The 19,456-nt window shown below is 41.4% G+C and overlaps 1 protein-coding gene across 6 annotated transcripts; it reads right to left on the bottom strand.

The window, feature by feature from the left end:
* Positions 1-892: 892 nt before the first annotated feature.
* Positions 893-10,575, bottom strand: nr4a1 (nuclear receptor subfamily 4, group A, member 1). 6 transcript variants are annotated; one of them, XR_015117709.1, is made up of 10 exons: positions 10,479-10,575; positions 8,394-9,192; positions 8,136-8,265; positions 7,885-8,048; positions 7,593-7,795; positions 7,308-7,486; positions 6,167-6,976; positions 5,733-5,782; positions 5,467-5,559; positions 893-1,007 (listed from the first exon to the last, which is right to left on the bottom strand). XR_015117709.1 is itself a non-coding variant. In XM_086212556.1 (7 exons), exons 2-7 carry the CDS (start codon positions 9,180-9,182, stop codon positions 6,720-6,722), a joined length of 1,722 nt encoding a protein of 573 aa, XP_086068682.1. In that variant the 5' UTR covers positions 9,183-9,192; positions 10,479-10,575; the 3' UTR covers positions 5,804-6,719. The 6 variants fall into 6 exon arrangements, 1 of the variants encoding a protein (XP_086068682.1); XR_015117710.1 differs by lacking the exon at positions 893-1,007 and adding an exon at positions 1,207-1,468; XR_015117712.1 differs by lacking the exon at positions 893-1,007 and having other exon boundaries at positions 4,969-5,559; positions 6,167-6,237; positions 6,485-6,976.
* Positions 10,576-19,456: the final 8,881 nt, after the last annotated feature.

Raw genomic sequence — 19,456 nt, 5'->3', positions numbered from 1 at the left:
AGATGATGCAGCTTTCTGTGAAAATCTGGTTGAGGCCATGTTGCAGTTTCTAGGAATTTGGGGAGCCGAGTTCAAACTCCTTTCTTGGTGTACCGTCTCCAAAATAATTGTGCTTAATATCTGAAAATACCCTTTTAAGCATTGTTTAAATTCACTGCAGAGCAACACAAGTGAGAGATGATTTGAAAGACATTTTTAAATGAATCTGACATTTCCAAAAAAAGTAAAACCAGAAAAAGGTGCATATTGAATAGCAAAGTGTAAATCTGAGGCTTTAATGTATTCCAAATATGATGTAGGAGTAAAACAAAGCCATTTCAGTGCTTCTCCACTAGATGGCAGCACTTGTTTCTTTCTTGTGGATCCTTATGTCCCATCTGCCTACTCCTCAGCACTTCAGAAACTTAATTCCCTTCGTCTGATTATCTCCTTTTGATTCAACTAGCTCTCTGGTTCATCATAGACTTTTAACTATGGGTGCTCTCTGTGTATAAACTACAAAATTTGAATTGACTTGTTAGTCGTTACATTTGTTCAATGAATGCATTTTGTGAAAAATTGTGAGCAAAAATGCCCAGGTGACAGTAAGGATTCTCCTGGTGTGAAGGCAGTCAGCCAGCCCACTCTGTCATATCTAAGTGGCATAATTGATTTCATGTGATGTCTATTTATGTTGCATCTATTATTGGAAGTGTTCAGACGAACACTGTGCTGCCCTGCCACCATCTACAAGTAGGCGATATGACTCCACAGAACAGAGTACATGCTGGACCTCTTGTCAAGGGCTCCATGTAGAGGTTTGTCACATCCCAGGCTTGTCAAACACAAGGAGAACCACGGCCTCTGGTTGGATGTATATTTGTCATTGTTTATTCTATGGCACGTCGATGCTCATCTTTTTAACTTGTCACCAGCTGAGTTTAAACGTTCCTTTTAATCCCTGTCGGGTGGTAACTAGTGTTCCTCTGAGCCCCAACACACTCCTGGTGTCATGTCTGACTGCTGTGCTGCCAAGGAAAAATAGGAAAAGGTGTAAAGGGATATAGATAAGTTAAAAAATGGAATGAATAGATGGACAGATGTCAATTAGTATCCAGTGCTTAGTCAGCTGGTCTCTTAGAAGTCCTATATTAGAAATTTCACACTCATAAATAAGTTGTTTAAATTGTTTACTAAAGGTCATTGATGGACAACAAATAAGTTCGTTAACACACCATAGAAATAGAAAAGGCTACTTTTTTACACATCAGTTACATTATACACAGTCAATTTAGAGAATCAATCAGCCTCGTCCCCTCTTGATGTCTTTGGACTGTGGGAGGAAGCTGGAGAACCAGAGAGAACCCACACAGGAACAGGGAGAACATGCAGACTCCACACAGAAAGATCCCGTGCCCGAGCAGGGACTCAAACCCGGAACCTTCTTGCTGTGACTTCTTGTGACAGTGCTGACCACTGCACCACCGTGCTGCCCAATAGTGCCACAGACAATGTACAAAAAAAATGAGTTTAGTGTCAGATAACTATTATTAACTGTTGGATAGTTTAAATTGCATAATTCATACAACTGAAACTGCGAAGAACACAATAGCCTGAACTGTTAGCTTGTACTGGAAATACTCAGGTAAAGTACAGGTATCCTTATATTGGGCTTCATTCCAGGAATGCTCTGACACAAATTTGTTTTCGTACACTAAAGGATTTTTAGTTCACAACTCAGTCTCATAGACAAGAAGGGAACCCCGATGGCCGTCAGTAACTCCTCGCTCCTCAGGTGTATATTGTGACTATAACTTTACCTAAACAAGCTTGAATGAGTCATACACACTCAAAAAAAGGAGGTAAGAGAAAAGAACACACTGGTACACTTTCAAATAATGTTCCCTCAAAGGTATATTTGTTAACTCTAAATTAAAATATTAGTGTTGAAGACACCAGGAGTGCCCCATTTGACAAATGGACAAGATGCAAAACAGACTGAGGGGTACATGTATGTCCTTTCAGAAGGTAACACACCCTTGTACTTCTATTTTTGGGTGTGTAGATGCCAGGAGCAAGGTGCCGAAAATATTTGTTCACTGTCTATAAGACTAAACCGAGGGTTAAAATGATCCTATAATTTATCGAAGGACAAATTTTTGCACAAGAATATGTCCTTAATTGTAGTAGGCATTTAAGTGCATGCACTTTCCTCTGTTGCCAACGCCCATAATTCATTCAAGTCTCACGTAGAGGCATAAACAGAAAATTGGCATTTATTCAATGTATTAAACTGTAGATATTTTATATGGAGATGTCAAAACTTCTTTCCTTTTTAATTATTTACTAATAAAGTTTCAGTAATTATCTATCTTCCCCACTCCCCCCACAAAAATCAAAAATTTAAACAGCATTTCCCCCTCTAGGCCAGAAGTCTAATGGCAAATTCACATTTATACTCCAGCAACCCAAAATGAAACTGAATAGCTCCAGTATGTCTTGTTCCAGACTGAGTGCCACAGTCAGAGGGTCGAGAAGTGTTGGTGTACTTGACAACCTCCAATTATAACTATTTCTAAATATAGCACTGTATTTTCCTGCCTTTGCAGAAAATAACTATCATTATTTAATATATCATATCACAGCCAGCCATTATATCATTTTCTAAAATTAACTATAAATGAAATTTTGAAATGAGGGCCCTAAAATGTTAGTTGCTCTTTGTTACTCCAAATTTTATGATTATAGTCTTCATCCTATTGTGTTCCTAACCCAGTTTATAAAGGCATATATGGAGCATGTGTTGAAGTTAGACTCTTACATCGGTTATTTGTTACGTTCTGTTAGTCGGATCTGCGTTACCGTGCTCATTTTGCTCCGTGTCTTTGGGAAAAGGGCCACACATGTTTCACGTAAAAAGTAAAATAGAGGACTAGTGTGTTTTTACATTTGTAGGGAGTACCTCTCTCACACAGTGGTGCACAGTGGTACTATGTTTATGTTAAAGGAGGCACAACTTTGCAGTAGCTGCTTCGCATGTAGTCCACACATATGCTTATAGAATCTGGAGTCATCACTGCAGTAATCCTATCCACCCATCCATTTTCTTCCGTTTATTATGGGCGAGAAGCGGGGTTCACCCTGGACAGGTCTCCAGTCCATCACAGGGCCAACACATAGAGACAGACAACCATCCACACTCACAGCCACACCTACGGTCAATTTAGAGTATCAATCAGCCTCGTCCTCGTGCAGTGGTCAGCACTGTCGCCTCACAGCAAGATGGTTCCGTCTTCGAGTCCCTGCTCAGGCACTGGATCTTTCTGTGTGGAGTCTGCATGTTCTCCCTGTTCCTGTGTGGGTTCTCTCTGGTACTCCAGCTTCCTCCCACAGTCCAAAGACATCAAGAGGGGACGAGGCTGATTGATACTCTAAATTGACCGTAGGTGTGACTGTGAGAGTGAATGGTTGTTTGTCTCTATGTGTTGGCCCTGTGATGGACTGGCGACTTGTCCAGGGTGAATTCCACTTGTCGCCCGAAGGCTGCTGCGATAGGCTCCACCGCCCCACGACCCTCAACAGGATAGGTGGTAGAAAATGGGTGGATGGATGGACTTCACTTCCATAAAAAAATGACAAATTATAATCATCAGACATAATAACTATAGAGAGGAATAAATCCTAAAAAGTAACAAAGACTTTAGGGGATTTGCTGTGCATCTTTCTTTTTTTTTTTTTTAAACAAATCTCTTGATCTTTTATCTGGTTTCCAGCAGTCTGTGATATGAAATAGTTCAAACAGAACAGAATTCTCACTTTTGAGCAAGACTCGTGATTGTGAAATTTCCCAAAATATGGGAAAAAAAGGATCATGTCTCTAGAAAGACAGTGTGGGTGGGCAGATTTCACACCTGCTTTTCACTTCTTGCTTTTAAGTAAAAAGTCACTGAGCATCCAGCTCGACTTTCATGGTGCTTGTTCGAGAGACATCAGCGTTCTTTTATTGTCATGTTCTTTGTCACATCCCGGGGCTTGCCGAGGTGTGACCCTTACAAAACTCGTCTTGCTCTCACAGACTGCTGGACAGTCTGCAAACAAGTTTCAAGCATGCGTGCCTGGCTTGATGCCTGCAAGTGAAACTGTAGCCTTTCTGTTGGGCTTACTTTAAAAATGTGACATTCTCATATTCTCACAGACAGAGGAGTCCTGTACTGTGTTCAGTGAGCAGTTCTGGATCTAATCCTGTAAATCTATCTGAAGCCTATGATCCTCTATTATCACTTTTCATATTCCACTCAATCAAGTTGCTTTCACCCACCCCAGTTTCCACTGAGGCACGTCGGGTACATCATTACAGAGTAATAACATAAGTTCTGTAATCAGAGAGATGCTGACTTTATCCAGTTGCTCTTGTTGCATAAGTCCAACATGTACAAGGCCTCGAACTTGTATACAAGGTTGCATGAGAACAGCAGGCACAAATTTCAGAGTACGTAATTCAACAGAAGCATGAGATCAGCTGGTTGATGCTTCTTTAGTTGTACTGCACCTCTGAATTAAATAGTAATGTCTATTCTCAGTGTCTGATATGACCTTGGATCTGATGAGAATCATGTCTGGCCAAGAGTAATAAATCTACGGGGACTCATCTGACTGACACCGATGCATATTGATGGAAGCACGTGCTGCTCTGCTCTAGCGTCTATGTTACAATGTGGCTCCAGCTGAAATGGCTGTGCCATCTGAGTGGTTGGTAACTATACTAAATATAGGTATTTGAGAATTGTGGCTGAGATATGTGTGGAGAAGTTTTGCAAATCAAATTAGACCTGGTAGGTAAACAACTCTTCGGTCGACAAACGATATTTCGGAGACAATTGGTGGGACAAAATATGATTCATCTCTGTATCGTGATACTTCCTCTTGCAATACAATATCAGTACCTTGACACTAACTATTCCTGTTAAAACAACGTCAGGCTCTGCCATCACTATGAAGAAGAAAAATGTTGAGATTTTGTTATTGTGGTTACAATCACACCAAGCTAAGGCTATGCCCTTGGTTGGACATGGTTTAATCTCATAGTTCCTGCTGTACACAGATATTATGATGTATAAAGGAAAGTTCTTGCAATATTTGATCATCTCAGAATCAGTGATACTACTTGTAGTTGTAGGAAAAGTATCATAATAGTATGGAATATTAATTAGTGAGTCACAGAGGATTTACATAAAATCCCATACAGATTCTGAGAACACATTTGTGCATCAAATCATTTGGTGAATGTGACCCACTGCACCTAAACGTCCTCCAGCTCCTCTGGGTTGTCTCTTTTCTGAAGTTTCTTGGCATCAATCTGCAAACTTCTCGACACCCGTGCAAGACGTTACCATTGACCAGTGCCCTGCTAGCTTCACATTTTGATCCACAGTGACGATCAGATAGACTTTTGGAGCTGATTTATTGAAGTATTCTTCTCATACTTACTTGGAGTGGAAGAAGCGGGCGCGGGAGTGTGTGTTACTATACAATGATGAATAGTCTGGGTCACATGAGACTGGTAGGGAATTCCACTGGCTTCTAAAAAGAGACCAGCACATAACTGGTAAAGAGGTTTTCAGAGGTACATTTTGCAACAGCATTTTTGATCAGTTGCCAAAAGAATAATTTACATTTGACTCAGGCTTACAAGCTGAAGCCTCACACGATGGTAGGAAATAAATTGGAGTGAGGTCAGTGCTGATAATACTCACCAATATAGATAAGCACATGTAGGCGCATCGTTTTGAAATTATATCAGCTACTGGTATTGCTCCAAGTATTCAGCGTAAAGATGACCAAAAAAAAAAAAAAAAAGCAGTGTGAGTATGCAGCTCAACATTTTATTCCATGTTTATCTGCAGTAAAAGATCATTTCTCTGTATGTAAAAATAACAGGCCCAAAACAGATTTACATTTCCCCAGACTCAGTTCATGTGGCAGTAACCCCAGAGATTCAACATCATTTACAAACAGTGTATAAGACTGCACTTTTGATACACAGTATATTAGCTGCTCAATGTCTATTCATGATTCATGAACGCTAATCATGAACAATAGTTTTGTCAGATTTAAAAATCAAACAGAGCTATCACATGAGAAGAAACCTAGAAAGTGACGCTTTCGATGTTTATGCGTATAGACTCACCAGGCTGGAAACGACTGAATGACTCAGCCCCTCCGTGGCATAATTTGTTTGAACATGTGGAAGCATATATTCTAAAAAAGAAATATATGATTGACTGTGTTAATACTTTAGCTAAAGATAATTTGTCTGATTTTTATGTGCAATTGACATTCATCCAAACGACAAAACAATATATAATGTTACAAGAAAAAGAAAATGATTGTGCTTGTTCCATCTTTGAAATGGTGGTGCAGATATTATTTGCAATATGTAAGTTTGTGGAAAACAATCATCTTTCTTCCTTGCATTCATGGCAGCTTGTCTGATGTAAACAGTCACCTTTTGGTCCATGAGCTGGCCTGTCTAACTTCATCTGGATAGGATCAAATTTCCTGAAAAATAACTTCAGACGAGACTCATGTGGTTCTCCAATGTCTTTTTTCACAAGTTTTATAACTTCAGCAACAGCCATTTTCGCTTTGAGCGGTATAATCCTCCACCAGTTCTCTTTTTCTGTTCTCTTTAGTTCTCATTTTTCAGCTCCATCATCAACGATCACTTTCACATCCCATGCTCAAAACGGAAGCGTATCCATGAAGATTTTGTCCACAATCGGTGGTGGAGGAACCAGATCTTCTAGTTTAAGGTAAAAGATGCGCTGGAGACCTTGAGTGCACAGTGTTCTAAGCTCAGGCAGCTTCCCGAGCAGTCTGGACAAATAATTGGGGCGTAAGGAGCCTGAGGCGCAGCCGGAGACATGATCTTTCAGGCTGGTGATGAGCTGGTTCTGTAAGTCCTCCAAGCGTTTTGAATCCTTGAGTCCATGTCGGTCTGTGGACGAAATCAGAACACAGATTAGATCAGAGGCTCCAAAGTGGTACTGATGAATCAGTGGAACAGTGGAACAAGTCCTTGTCTTTAAATATAAACCTGCATTGTGGTAGGTCTGGTGTCCTATATTATTTTTTCTCTGTGCTATACATGAGGTCGAGTTACATTTTGTCATACACCTGTTGTGTCAATCCCTGTGTTGCATAACTGTCTTGGACTGTCTGTACCAATGAAACCAGATTCCTCCAGCAAACAGTTGCCATGGTGGAATAAAACTAACTCGTGTCTCCCCATCTGTTCGGTGTGTATGCGGTATGGTAAAAGCGCTTACCAGTGATAATGACTAATGCTGTGAGGCAGGAGAAGGAGGAGACATCAAGCTTCATGCGATGGAGGCTTTGAGAAAACTCCAAGATAGAGTCAATCCAGTCCCCAAAGCCTCGGACACACTGCATTTTGTGAAGCACAGCCCCGTTGCAAAAGATGAGTTTGTCCGTTTCAGGATTGGACCTTCAAAACAATTGTATGGGATTGTTAACTCAATAATTAAGTTACAAAATCACAAGTTGGTCTACGGCCTTTATCTTTTGCAGATTTTGTTAGCAATGCCACTCACCGATATGCAAGACGCAGGATGAAGAGTTCCACAAACGCAGACTCCAGGAGGAGATCCTGATCTTCAGAGCAGAAATCAGAAAAACCTGGGATGCTCTTCGCCCACTTCCTAATGACCTCCATGGAGGCTGTGAGCAAGTCGTAGAACTGTGTGATGTCATTAGCATCTTCCTTCTGGTTCCGACTGACCTCTGTGTCATCATACTAAAATAACAGACAGCAGAGAAGTTCAGACACATGTTCCATATGAGCGGGCTATCGAGTTAAAAACAAAGAATTTTGGTTTTGCTTACCTTGGAATAATCCATCTGCCCAACACCGGGGTTTGAGTCAATATGAGCCCTAACAAGTGAAGCGATCATGCTCACTGGAGACACTGTGGTTGTCACATCCTGGACAACTTTAGGCTTGGAGGGCAGGCGACCTCTTCGTCCTTTCAGGCTGTCCGTCCTCACAACTGGAAAAAGAGGGCATTCGTGATTGACGATATTTTTTTTTCATTAATATTCATTCAGTTCATCCTTAACATCACCACTCAACTCACCTTCCCTCACCATGCCTACAGCGAGGCACTTCTGGAAACGGCAAAACTGGCAACGATTCCGCCTCCTCTTGTCCACAGGACAGTCCTTGTTGGCGAGGCAAACATACTTGGAATTCTTTTGTACTGTACGCTACAAAATAAAATTTAAAAAAATGAGAAATCATTCTAAACTTGTATAAAAGCCTGGCACATTTCTCTCTTTCTATTCAAAAGTTATGTGCTGCGCAAATGTTGAACCTACAAGACATATCTGATTACCTTGAAAAATCCCTTGCATCCCTCACAGGTGCGAACGCCATAGTGCTGACAGGAGGCGTTGTCCCCACAGACAGCACAGCAGCCCTCATTTCCACTTGGACTCTTTAATTTGGGGGATAAACTCCTATCCATCTGGTCTGCACCATCTTGACTACATGATTGCTCCATCACCAAGGTGGGGAAAGTCAGTGCAGAGGCATTAGGGTGAGTTAAAGTGAAAGGGTCCTGCTCTCTCAAGTGGGGTTGACCCAGATGAGACATGTCTTCCAGAGACCCTGAACCAAATGTGAAGAAAGATGGTGCATGTGTCACTGAGGTCTCCTCAGTCGCCCAGTATCCTGGATTAGGTGAGTATGCACCATAGGCTGAATCCCAGGGGGCTGCATGCTGACTCTGGAAGCCGGGGGTTGAAGGAGATGAGGTTGATGCGGAGCTGCCAAAATATTCTGAACCACTAGGGGAGACAGCCTCATCCAAGTAACTCAGCATGAACCCTCCGGGGTAGCAGCCATAAACCTGGAGCTCATCGAGCTTGAATGGAGTCTCTTGGCCTAATGAAGGAGGGATGTGAGCAGGGGTTGCAGTGAACTGGCATGAGTATGCATCAAAGTTGCTCGCTTGAGTGCCCACCAGGGAGCTGATGCTTGGCAGGGACGGAGCAGAGAGGTGGTCCAGTGGGCTGCTCATATCCACAGCCAGTTTGGAGATAAAGTCTGTGCTTTGAAGCTCTGAGCTGCCAATGCTGTTCTCATAGGGCTGAGATCCATGTTGGGGGTGTATGCAAGTCATAGCTTCAAGACTGAAGAGACAGAAAAAAATAGAAATATTAGCACAAAAATATTCTAACCACCAAAACTGCTCACATTATATCAGCCCAGGTTTACTGTCTGGACATTTAATTAAACACAAATCATTACACACCACAGTATTTCCCAAGAGCTTAAAATAGATGTTGACCTGGAAGATTGGGTAATGCAGAAAGACGACCTCCATAATATCTGTCTATACTGTGTGTTATTTGTATATTCCCAAATAAAGTTATAGATTTAAATCCAAACTAATTTGTATTTTTTTTGTCATTTCTAGCAGAGTTAATTAAAAGGAGTTTTTCCCCCATCATATTATTTACTTTCACACAGGCAACAATATGCTGCCTGTCGACTCAATTATGTTGAATAATAGTTTGTACCTAATGGAGAATTCATACAAAAAAAACTGATAACACTGTGTTTTTGTCAAATAGGCTGGTGCAATTTAATTTTTTTGGGGTATATTTTCAACTTTTTATTACATTTTTTATCAGCACATTAACAGTTAAAGTTATAAGCATGATGCCTGATGACACAATCGTCTGCTAGCTTCTGCTGCTGCTACACAGCAGTGGTCCCTGTCTTGGTTGGGTCCCCTACTTTTGTCAGATGTTGATGTATAAATCAGTGGCGGGGAAATAAATGACAGGGGAAAAAAAAGAAGAAAGTGTTTGTGGGTTGAGTTTTTTGGGGGTGTAGGAGGGGGCCCACTAATTTTGTCCCTGGCATCTTGGACACCGGCTCTGGTCAGGGGCACATGCCTGCAAATTGGGGTTGAATTTCAGACAGGACAAGGATGCCAGAGCATGTGGCACATGCCAGATACACACATGTATATGTACATACATGTAGGCAATACATACATGTATACATACATACATGTAGGCAATACACACATGTATACAGTGAAATGGAAAACATTGTAGCAATCTCCATAGTGCATTTAAATTTTATTCTACAACTTAATTTGAGTTGTGACACAGAAATAACACATATATTAATAAATATGAAAAGTTGCCTTGCTTTTAAATCTTTCTTATTGCATTACAATTTATTCTTATTCTTATATCCACTGAGCATTAAGACATGCAGTAATTTAGCTGTGGGTAGCCTACATTTATTAATAGCGGTCTGAAGAAACTGCTTTTGTTTCTCTCTACTTGATGTCAGTTGAACATTTAAATATGACAAGGTTATATCTATATATCTATATATCTATATATATATAAAATTGTTTTTTATTTTTATTTTTTTAAAAGTCAGAAATGTGCCTTACCTGCTTGGCTCTACAAGTGTTTCGAACCGTCTGTACTCCACAGTCAATCATCGTCGGCATTACTGAGTAGACGAGCGGCCCCTCCGCTCTCATCTCCACAGCTTTAAAGCGTTAGCTTTACTGTACCCATGACGTCAGAGAAAGGTTTCCATACATGGCTGGGCGGTGGGCGGGGAGATTTCCAGCCGCCAACCAATCACAGCGAGATATCGAAAGAATAGTCGTCTGATGACGCACTACGGGATTCCGTTGACGCGTGACAACTGAAGAACCGCAGCATTGTCCTCTCAGACGTGCGCACTCAAACACACACACACACACACACACACACACACACACACACACACACACACACACACACACACACACAGATAAATTATACTCGATAAGCACGAAAAAGAGGAAGAGCCTCCGAGAAATACTCACCACTGCTTGTTTGCTGATAAAATAGGGAAAAGCTTTCACACAGGAAGTCACAGGAGATATTTTTAAAAGAGGAGGAACTGCTTTAAAGTTGGCTGTTGGTGGACAAATACTTCATTTTTATATGATCTCACTCCGTGTTTCATTTTTGTGTGTGTGTGCATATATATGGACATTGTACATATATATATACACACACACACATATATGTATGTATGTATGAATGTAAGTGTGTATATATGTGCATACATAAATAAAAATAAATATGGACATTGCACATACACACACAAATACACACACATATATACGCATATATACATACATACATACATACATACATACACACACACACACACACACACACACATATATATATATGTGTGTGTGTGTGTGTGTGTGTGTCCATCCATTTTCTACTGCTTAGCGTCGGGGCGGGTGTATTCAAGCCAGTGGTCCCTGTTTTAGCTGCATGGTGGAAAATGAAATTCCTTGTATGTGTGCACTTATTAAGCCAATAAATCTTGGTCTTAATCTGGCAACAGTTACAAAGCAGACCTGGCAGGCTATCCCCAGTACACTATATATAAACTGGTTTGCTCATACGCATGTTGGAATATGTTTCATTTCATATCTACTTACATGACAGTCATATGGTGGCTCATGTTTTATTACCTAATCTTTAGGTGCCATCTTGGAGAGAGTTTCTGTGTCACCATGTATTTTATGCTGCATTATACTTCAATTAATTTTAGATTGAGCAAATTTCCATATGGCAAATCTGGGGACAGTTGCTACTGTTGCATAGAGAAACTGCACTTTGCACATAGTGGGTACCAGCAGGGTACTCATTCAAGTAATCAACAGGGGTTGGTAACACCATCATCAGAACATATGCAACCCAATCCAATTACTGTACTCACACTGACAATCCTCTTTCCAAAGCTTATAACGGTGCATTATCTGGGACCGCTAATGAGACGCCATTTTACGGAGAATAGTTTGTGATTCCATTCTACTATGTTTAGACGGATGAGGTCCAGCTACAAGTAACAGTTTAACATCATCAGACAGATTTAAGTTCTTATATGTACTCTCTCCAGGCCTCTGACATCACGCTATACCACTTCCCCAGAACGTAAACCTGTTCTATACCCTGTACTATACCCTTCCATATAGGCATGTGCGCAGTATCCAAATGTCTGCCAAGGGGCCATATGTGAACAATTTTTTCTTCGCTCTTATATAAAATGATACCTTTGATATGTATCAGGATGATATTTATCCCACCACATCAAAACGTCAATTCAAGAAACTAACATCAGCACATTAAAGCTATTTGGTTTCATATTTGAAGGGCGGGTTGTACAGGCTCCCCATGAAGCTGGGTTGAAATGGTCCTGTGCTTTTTCTCAAAGCATTTCTGAAATCCGTTATGCTCACTGACGATGGGCTGACTGTCCCTGGATGTCATTCATATTAACCCCATGAGAGAAAGAAGCTCGTCCAGAGGAAGTTAGCTGTACACATCTGGATTAGCTGGAGACTTTCTAGGCTGGAATTGCAATTCAAGGGAAGCTGAATATTTTGATAGTAAAACAGACACACACAAAAAAAGCCTATGATCTTTGTACTTGGTTAGCATCTGCTCCCATGAAAAACAAAGTCTCCTGAGCCACTGACTGAGGGCTGCTGTGGAAACTAATCACCCTCTTTTTGAAGTTTTTTCCCCCCCCATCTATTAATGACGTGTGCGGCTGATGTCATGTCAGGGTTGGCTAGGTCTCCCTGCAGCAGCATACAGGGAACTGAACTGTTTCACTTGTTATCTGATCCTCATGACCAGATACAACATCGTCCTGACAGTAATTTTGTGACATATCAATTTTTTTTTTTAAATTTGTCTGTCAGACTCACATTGTTTGTTGGAGGGACGAAGCTTTTACTACAGAAAAGGTTGGATGAAAGTTTAGTTGTGATATTGTGTGAGGAAAGGCTGATGCAAAACACTTGTGGCTTTTATTTGACTCAGATGCATACGCACGCACACACACACACACACACACACACACACACAAATGCACATCCCGTACTTGTTATGCATTATCACATGTGCATGACCACAGCTCCACCCACCACCTGTTGCTCTGTCAGACTGCTATTTTCGTGTTGAGAAGATGTTTGTCATTGTGGAGAAATCCTCTAGTTCTTCAGTCACAGCTTGTCGCCAGAACACGTCCGGGTGTGGGTGGGTGCATGCGTGTGCGTGTGTGCGTGCGTGTGTGTATATGTGTGTGTGTGTGTGTGTGTGTGTGTGTGTGTGTGTGTGTGTGTGTCTTTCTGCAGGGAGATCCATCAGAGATCAGGATTGCGATATGACTGATAACAGATGAGAGCCCAGTGCACAGAAAATGTTTTGATTAGATAGACTTAAACTGTTGCGGCCGGAAAAAAAGAAATGTTACAGCTGTCAGCGCTTGTCTATTAGATCCCCGGTAGTTTGCATACAAATGTAAATGAGGCAGAGATGATGCTATCAGCAGTGTTTGTCATCTTTTTCCTTTGGAGGATTCTCCCTTTCTCTCCTGGCTCAAGAAATGTCTTTCATTGTTGACCAGGAATAGAAAACGGGTCAGTTGATAAAGACACTGCATGGATGCAATTTCTCCTTCTTTTTATTTTTTTTCTGTTGCCTTTTCACAAATTCCCTTCGATTACGAACTGTATGTTCACATCGCAACACTGAAAGAAAAGCGCAGCTTCTGTGTAAATAATGTCAGCTCCTTGAACAAAAGGTGGACTGTGAAGGGAAGTTCACAAGATGACTTATTCTTTCCTTATTTGGGGGGGTTCTTCCACATGTAAATCACGTCAGATTTTTTGCCTTCATACACACACACACACACACATATATATATATATGTGTGTGTGTGTGTGTGTGTGTGTGTGTTATTGACCCTGCAACAACATCACACCATCTGAACATGATTGGTATAAAGCAACACCTGACACTATCAGACTGTTTTAAGACCTGCAGATAAATTTGACACAGCTCATATTCTGTATGTGAAATATCAACTTCTGCCAGCGGGTGAACCATCAGGAATTCCAGTGCAAGGTGACCGAATTCTCCATGGTAAGCAAAGACATTAATGTTTTTATGGGTTTTGTAAGGTGTGGATTGTTTGAATCTTTGCAACATGACATGAATTCATGTTTGTGCACATGTGAATTTGTACGCATGTGCTTGTGTGTTTTATTTATCTGTGCACTTTATCCAATATTTACTGTTTACAGAGTTGTATGTACGCACTGAGTGTCCTGAAATATAGAAACCCCTGTGTGATGTAATGCAGTGAAACGCACCAGTCCTGTAATAAATGCTAACTTACTTGGAAAGTTCAGTTTCTGTTGAAGCTTCACATCGGCGGTGTTCTCGGCATTGCTTTGCTTTATTGGAGTGCATTTGATTGTCGTGTACTTAATTGTATTTACTAACTAATAACAAAACTACAACCACGATATTGACCTTTGACCTCAAAAACCTTTCATTTCATCCTCTCGCACCAAATTTTGAGAAATCCCATCCAGGTGTCTCAAAGATAATTTGGTAATATGAGGTGACAGTGACCGTAACCTTTGACCACCATTTCTTTCTCAGTCTATCATTGAGTCCCAGTGGACTTTTGTGCCAAATCTATCATGTACAATTTTCTACAATTCTACAATTGCATTTAGTACACGCTTTTGTCCAAAGCGACGTACAACACAAGCAAGAATTTAGACCTAATTAAGGAAAAGTCCAAAGGAAGCGCAAAAGTGCTTCAGTTGTGATTTGGTCACAGGTACTGCCATCTAGTGGCAGAAGAAGTGTCGCCCCCCCCCCCTCCCTTTTTAAATTTTTTTTTTTTTTATATAACAGACATACAACATCACACAACACAGTTAGTGCTACACAATCACTAAGCGCTGGGTCTTGGACCCTCTGACTTATTCTACCCCAAAGAGGAGAAGGGTCAGGTTCAGTGCCTCGGTGCTCTCTGAACAATTGAGTCTTCAATTGTCTCTTAAAAGTAGAAAGGGACTCAGCAGAACGCACAGAGTTGGGTAGTTCGTTCCACCATTTGGGAACAACAGAAGAGAAGAGTCTGGCTAGAGATTTGGAGCAGCGCTGGGCTGGAAGCACCAGGCGTCTTTCGCATGCATAATGTCCATTTTAAGTAGCAGTAACCTTGACCTTTGACCACCAAAATATTCTCAGCCAAAGTTTGAGTCCCGAAATTTGAAATTTGAAATTTGAAAAAGTCTCTCAAGCCCTCTGGCCACTGGTAATGTGCAGTGGTTTAAAAATTTGAATTAACCGTAACACCAACAGCAGTCGAACAGTTGAATAGTTCAAGATGATGAGTTAGCAATAGTTATCAGTGACAAAAGGACAGTTTCTGATGTCAGTTGTCAGGTTATCTGCAGCACTGTTAGATACCAAGTTTCAGCTCAGTTCGGCCGTCTCACGGCCTTTCGTGAGGGCGTCACATTCTGATAGGGTAATTAACAACATGATGCCATCACGAATATGACCTGGTTTACGTGATATGGTCACAACTCGCTTTACGTCATGTGGTCTCGGCTCGCCGTGAAGTCAGTTGATATATCACCTCACGGTTTAATTCTTAATATAGTTGCTATTTATGCTAGTTGGCTATAGTTGAAACACATTCAGTCATTTCCATTGAGGGTTAGGGTTAGAGTTTGGGGTTAGCGTTACCTGCGACCGCATCACGTAAATCAGGTCATGCTTGTGATGGCATCACGTTGTTAATGAAGCTATCAGAACGTGAAGTCACCATGAAAGGCCGTGAGACTGGGTTGCTCAATTGACTCATTGCTTTCATACCCAGACATAGTTAGCAACTAGCTTGAGACAGCGGTGTGGCATGTAGCTGCTGAAGGGCCTGGTATTCGTCCACATATACTGAGTTAGTATGGGGTGTGTGGGTCAAAAACGTGGATGGATCAAATAAGCACGATGTAATTATGTTATAGTTGGGGTGGGCCCGGGTTGTCCTGCTCTTGGCTCAGACATGAGGGGGATTCCCCCACGATGCATACATTCACATGCCATTAATTCATATTACTAACTTGGCATCATCCCCAGAGTCTTTTTGCTTTCCCATGATGCAGATTCCACTGGATGAATTGAATGCTGCTGCTTCTGCTCGATGATCAGTCTTGCTGCTATTAGTAGCAGTAGTAGTAGTAGTAGCACATTGTACTTCTGTATATTTATCATAGCAATTCGAGGATATTATTATTTTTAGCTGTATCTATTATTACATTTGCTGATATTAATATTGTTGTTGCTGTGCCTCTGAGCCTCTTCTCCCCCACCTCCTCTCTCTCTCTCCCTCTCTCTCCCTCTCTCTCTCTCTCTCCCTCTCTCTCTCTCTCTCGCTCTCTCTCTCTCTCTCTCTCTCTCTCTCTCTCTCTCTCTCTCTCAACCTGACTGGTCAAGGCAGACGGTTGCCCTCCTTGAACCCATGTCGGCTCCAAGGTTTCTCTTTACTACTGTCACCACCAAGTGCTTTCTTATGAGGGAAACTTGGATCTCTGTAAATTAAATGAGATAACTTTCGATAATAAGATAATTATTGATTTAATAAATTATTGGGCTAAAGTGTGATTTGCGTTCTCCGAGCACATAAAAAAACACTTCTCCTAGTCCAACACTGCTTTCTTTATTGCCTCCATGTCCGTATGTCAGAATCTTCAGCAACTAGCATCATGGACGCCATTCTTTCAACGTATGGTTTTGTTTTAATTGGGGATGCACAGTAATATTGGTTCATTGGTATCCACAGATATTGGTCATTTTCTTATATATCATTATCAGTTTGTTTTGGTCCAAAATCTATCTTTGCTTATAAACAACAGACCACTCGTGACTTTGTAAATAAGTGTTCATCAGGTTGTGCAGGCTGCACACTGTTTTTGCGGTTCTGTATTGAAGCTTCTACATTTACTCTTTCCTCCCCTCTAAACTCTCTCTCCTCAGTAGAGACACCATCATATGGAACAGCCATTTATTGTTGGTATGTGTGACATCATTTGTATGACGTGATCTCATACTCACATTTCTTCAATCCTAGGGAGATAGATTTTTTTAACAAGTTTCAAGCCTGGACTTCTTCATCACCACAGTTTTGCTCACACGTTTATATGAACCTGCACCAAATAGCAACTCCACATAAAATCCGGTAAGAATGGATATTTTACAAGACAGGTTTGAGAAATAAAGATGGCCACGTTGGTGAGACATTTTGCCATGAGGTTTCTTTACTGTCACATATGGAAGCTATTTCAAAATAACAGGAGACACAGATCATGAAATGTATTTGATGAAGCTGTGGAACCCACGATGACAACACGAACGGGTCTAATGTGACTCTTCCCCTTTTTTAAAAATCCAACACGTGATACAGTTTTGTATCACTCCCACATTCCTCCAGGAAGCTTAAGTCACCACTGTCCTTATCAGGTTCCACTTTCAGGGTCAGCAGATCAGACATCACACATAAATGATGTCTCATATTTTACACACAGATCACATAAATTTTGATGTACTCCTAACAATTCCAAAGCCGCTGCATTCGTTTTGAATTTGACTGTCATTTCATGTAAGTAATTGAGTATAAAAATCAGTCATTATGTTTTAGTGGCTGTGAGAAGTTCTATCAGCATGAACCCTAAGACAGCCGGTTATCAGACACTTCAGTGCGGGAACAAGTGACATTTTATCAGTTATGTCTGTGGTGACTTCAATGCTCTCAACTTTTGCTGACATGAGCAGCAACAGGACGATGTTTCACATACTGTTCGTGCTCCATCTGCTGGTGCAAGGGGGGGACCATGACATTCACATTTGCATGGAGCTTCTCACTAGTTTCTCCTCTAAAAAGAATTCTATCGAAATATTGTGGGTTTTTTTAAAAATAACTTTTATATCTCAAAGGCAGGTTTGAACAGCGCGTATTATTGTGTGTAAACATTCTACTTCAACTCATGTTAGAGACCATGTGACTATATAGCTGAGTTCAGCACGTCAGTATAGAAGCTGAAACAAATGGGAGCTGCAGTTTGACTTACCCTTTGGCACACAGTGTTTTCTTCCTGATGGTAGGAGATCGTATTCAGAGCGATGGAGATGTTGAGGGGCTTAAATTGCTTTTTGTTGCCTTTTTGATGACTTTAGATCAGTTATACCGTCACTATGCCTCTGTGGCCACTGCTCCAACACAGAAAGACTCGGGAAAACTTTCTTCCTTCAGGTTGTTAGGATGGTGACCTCTGCATTTCCCCAGCCATGTACAGAACATTATCCTTTTGAATCTTCTGTAGTGCCCTGCACAGATTCACACCAGACAGAATATAATCTGCCACAAAGCTTTGTTCATTCTACAATTTATAAAATGTAAAATCCAACCTACACATTTCAGCTGCATGCATTTTATAATCTAAATGGTGTTTCTCAACAACGTATATAGGAACCTTCTCAAGTTTATGAGCTAGTTAACCACTAGAGGGCAGCATCTGAACATAACTTAGTAGCCTGGCGAGTTTCATGCAGCATAGAATCCATCAAAAGAAAAGATTCCATAGAATCCAAAAACTATTGTGCAATACAGTTTGTTAAAATGTTAAATGTTAAGAAGTATGATGGTCTGTGATTGGAACCCACCCTCTGCCCCCCCCTTTTTTATTTTTTTAAATGAGAACCACTTTCCTTGTTTGCCAGGTCACCAGGTCTGTCTCAGACCATCATGTGGCACTGAGGAGGTGTGCCACAACAAGTCAGCCCCATAAATATCCAGAGCCTTCAACATCTCCAGGTGAGTCTAACCACCTGAGGAGCTTCCTAACTACCTCAGAGACTTCTCTCAGGTACATGGGCCAGGCCTCCCCAGAGTCAACCAGATCTGCCTCCTCCACAGAAGGCAAGTCAGTGAGGATCGGCATTCCTCAAAGTGTTCTTTCCACTGCCCGACCGTGGTACCAGTTGAGGTTCAGTTCTCCTACCATCCTGTAAGCCCTGCCTGCCCTTCTTGAGTCATTTGACAGTCAGCAACAATCAATTTGAAAATACCTAAAAGTCCTCCTTGTGGTCAGTGACCTTCCTACCCTTCCAGCACCTTCCAGTAGTATCAAGACACCCCTGGGCCAACAAGACCCAAAAGGACTCTTTCTGCTAGACAGCCTCCTCCACAGTTGGTATCCACAAACCGAATCTCATCATGCCACCAAGACAGGCTCCATGGACCTTCTGGTCTGACTCTCTGAACATGACCTACTCAGATTCCATGCTCCGATTGCAGAGACATCAACCTCCCTGCAGCACCCTGGAAGACCCCTCAGAGAGGCCCACGCTCCAGACCTTTCCAGTTCCTACATGAGCACTGAAGTCCTCTAGCAGAACTCATAGAGAAGTCACCAGGTAGCAGCCCATCTAGAACACCGCCCTGCGACTCCAAGAAGGCCAGGTACTCTGTCTGCCACGAGTTGCT

Source organism: Aulostomus chinensis, chromosome 9 (assembly GCF_037954235.1).
Source record: "Aulostomus chinensis isolate RoL2024-O1b breed Wild chromosome 9, RoL_Achi_v1.0, whole genome shotgun sequence".
Classification (NCBI taxonomy): domain Eukaryota; kingdom Metazoa; phylum Chordata; class Actinopteri; order Syngnathiformes; family Aulostomidae; genus Aulostomus; species Aulostomus chinensis.
The sequence above is the reverse complement of the archived record's forward strand: the minus strand, read 5'-3'. Positions and strand labels throughout refer to the sequence as shown.

Coding starts and splice junctions, on each gene's coding strand:
- nr4a1 (XM_086212556.1), bottom strand. CDS start 9,182: ATGACTTGCATACACCCCCAACATGGATCTCAGCCCTATGAGAACAGC. Junction 8,266..8,393: donor GATGCAAGGGATTTTTCAAG/GTAATCAGATAT, acceptor TTTATTTTGTAG/CGTACAGTACAAAAGAATTC. Junction 6,977..7,307: donor AGCATTAGTCATTATCACTG/GTAAGCGCTTTT, acceptor TTTCGTCCACAG/ACCGACATGGACTCAAGGAT.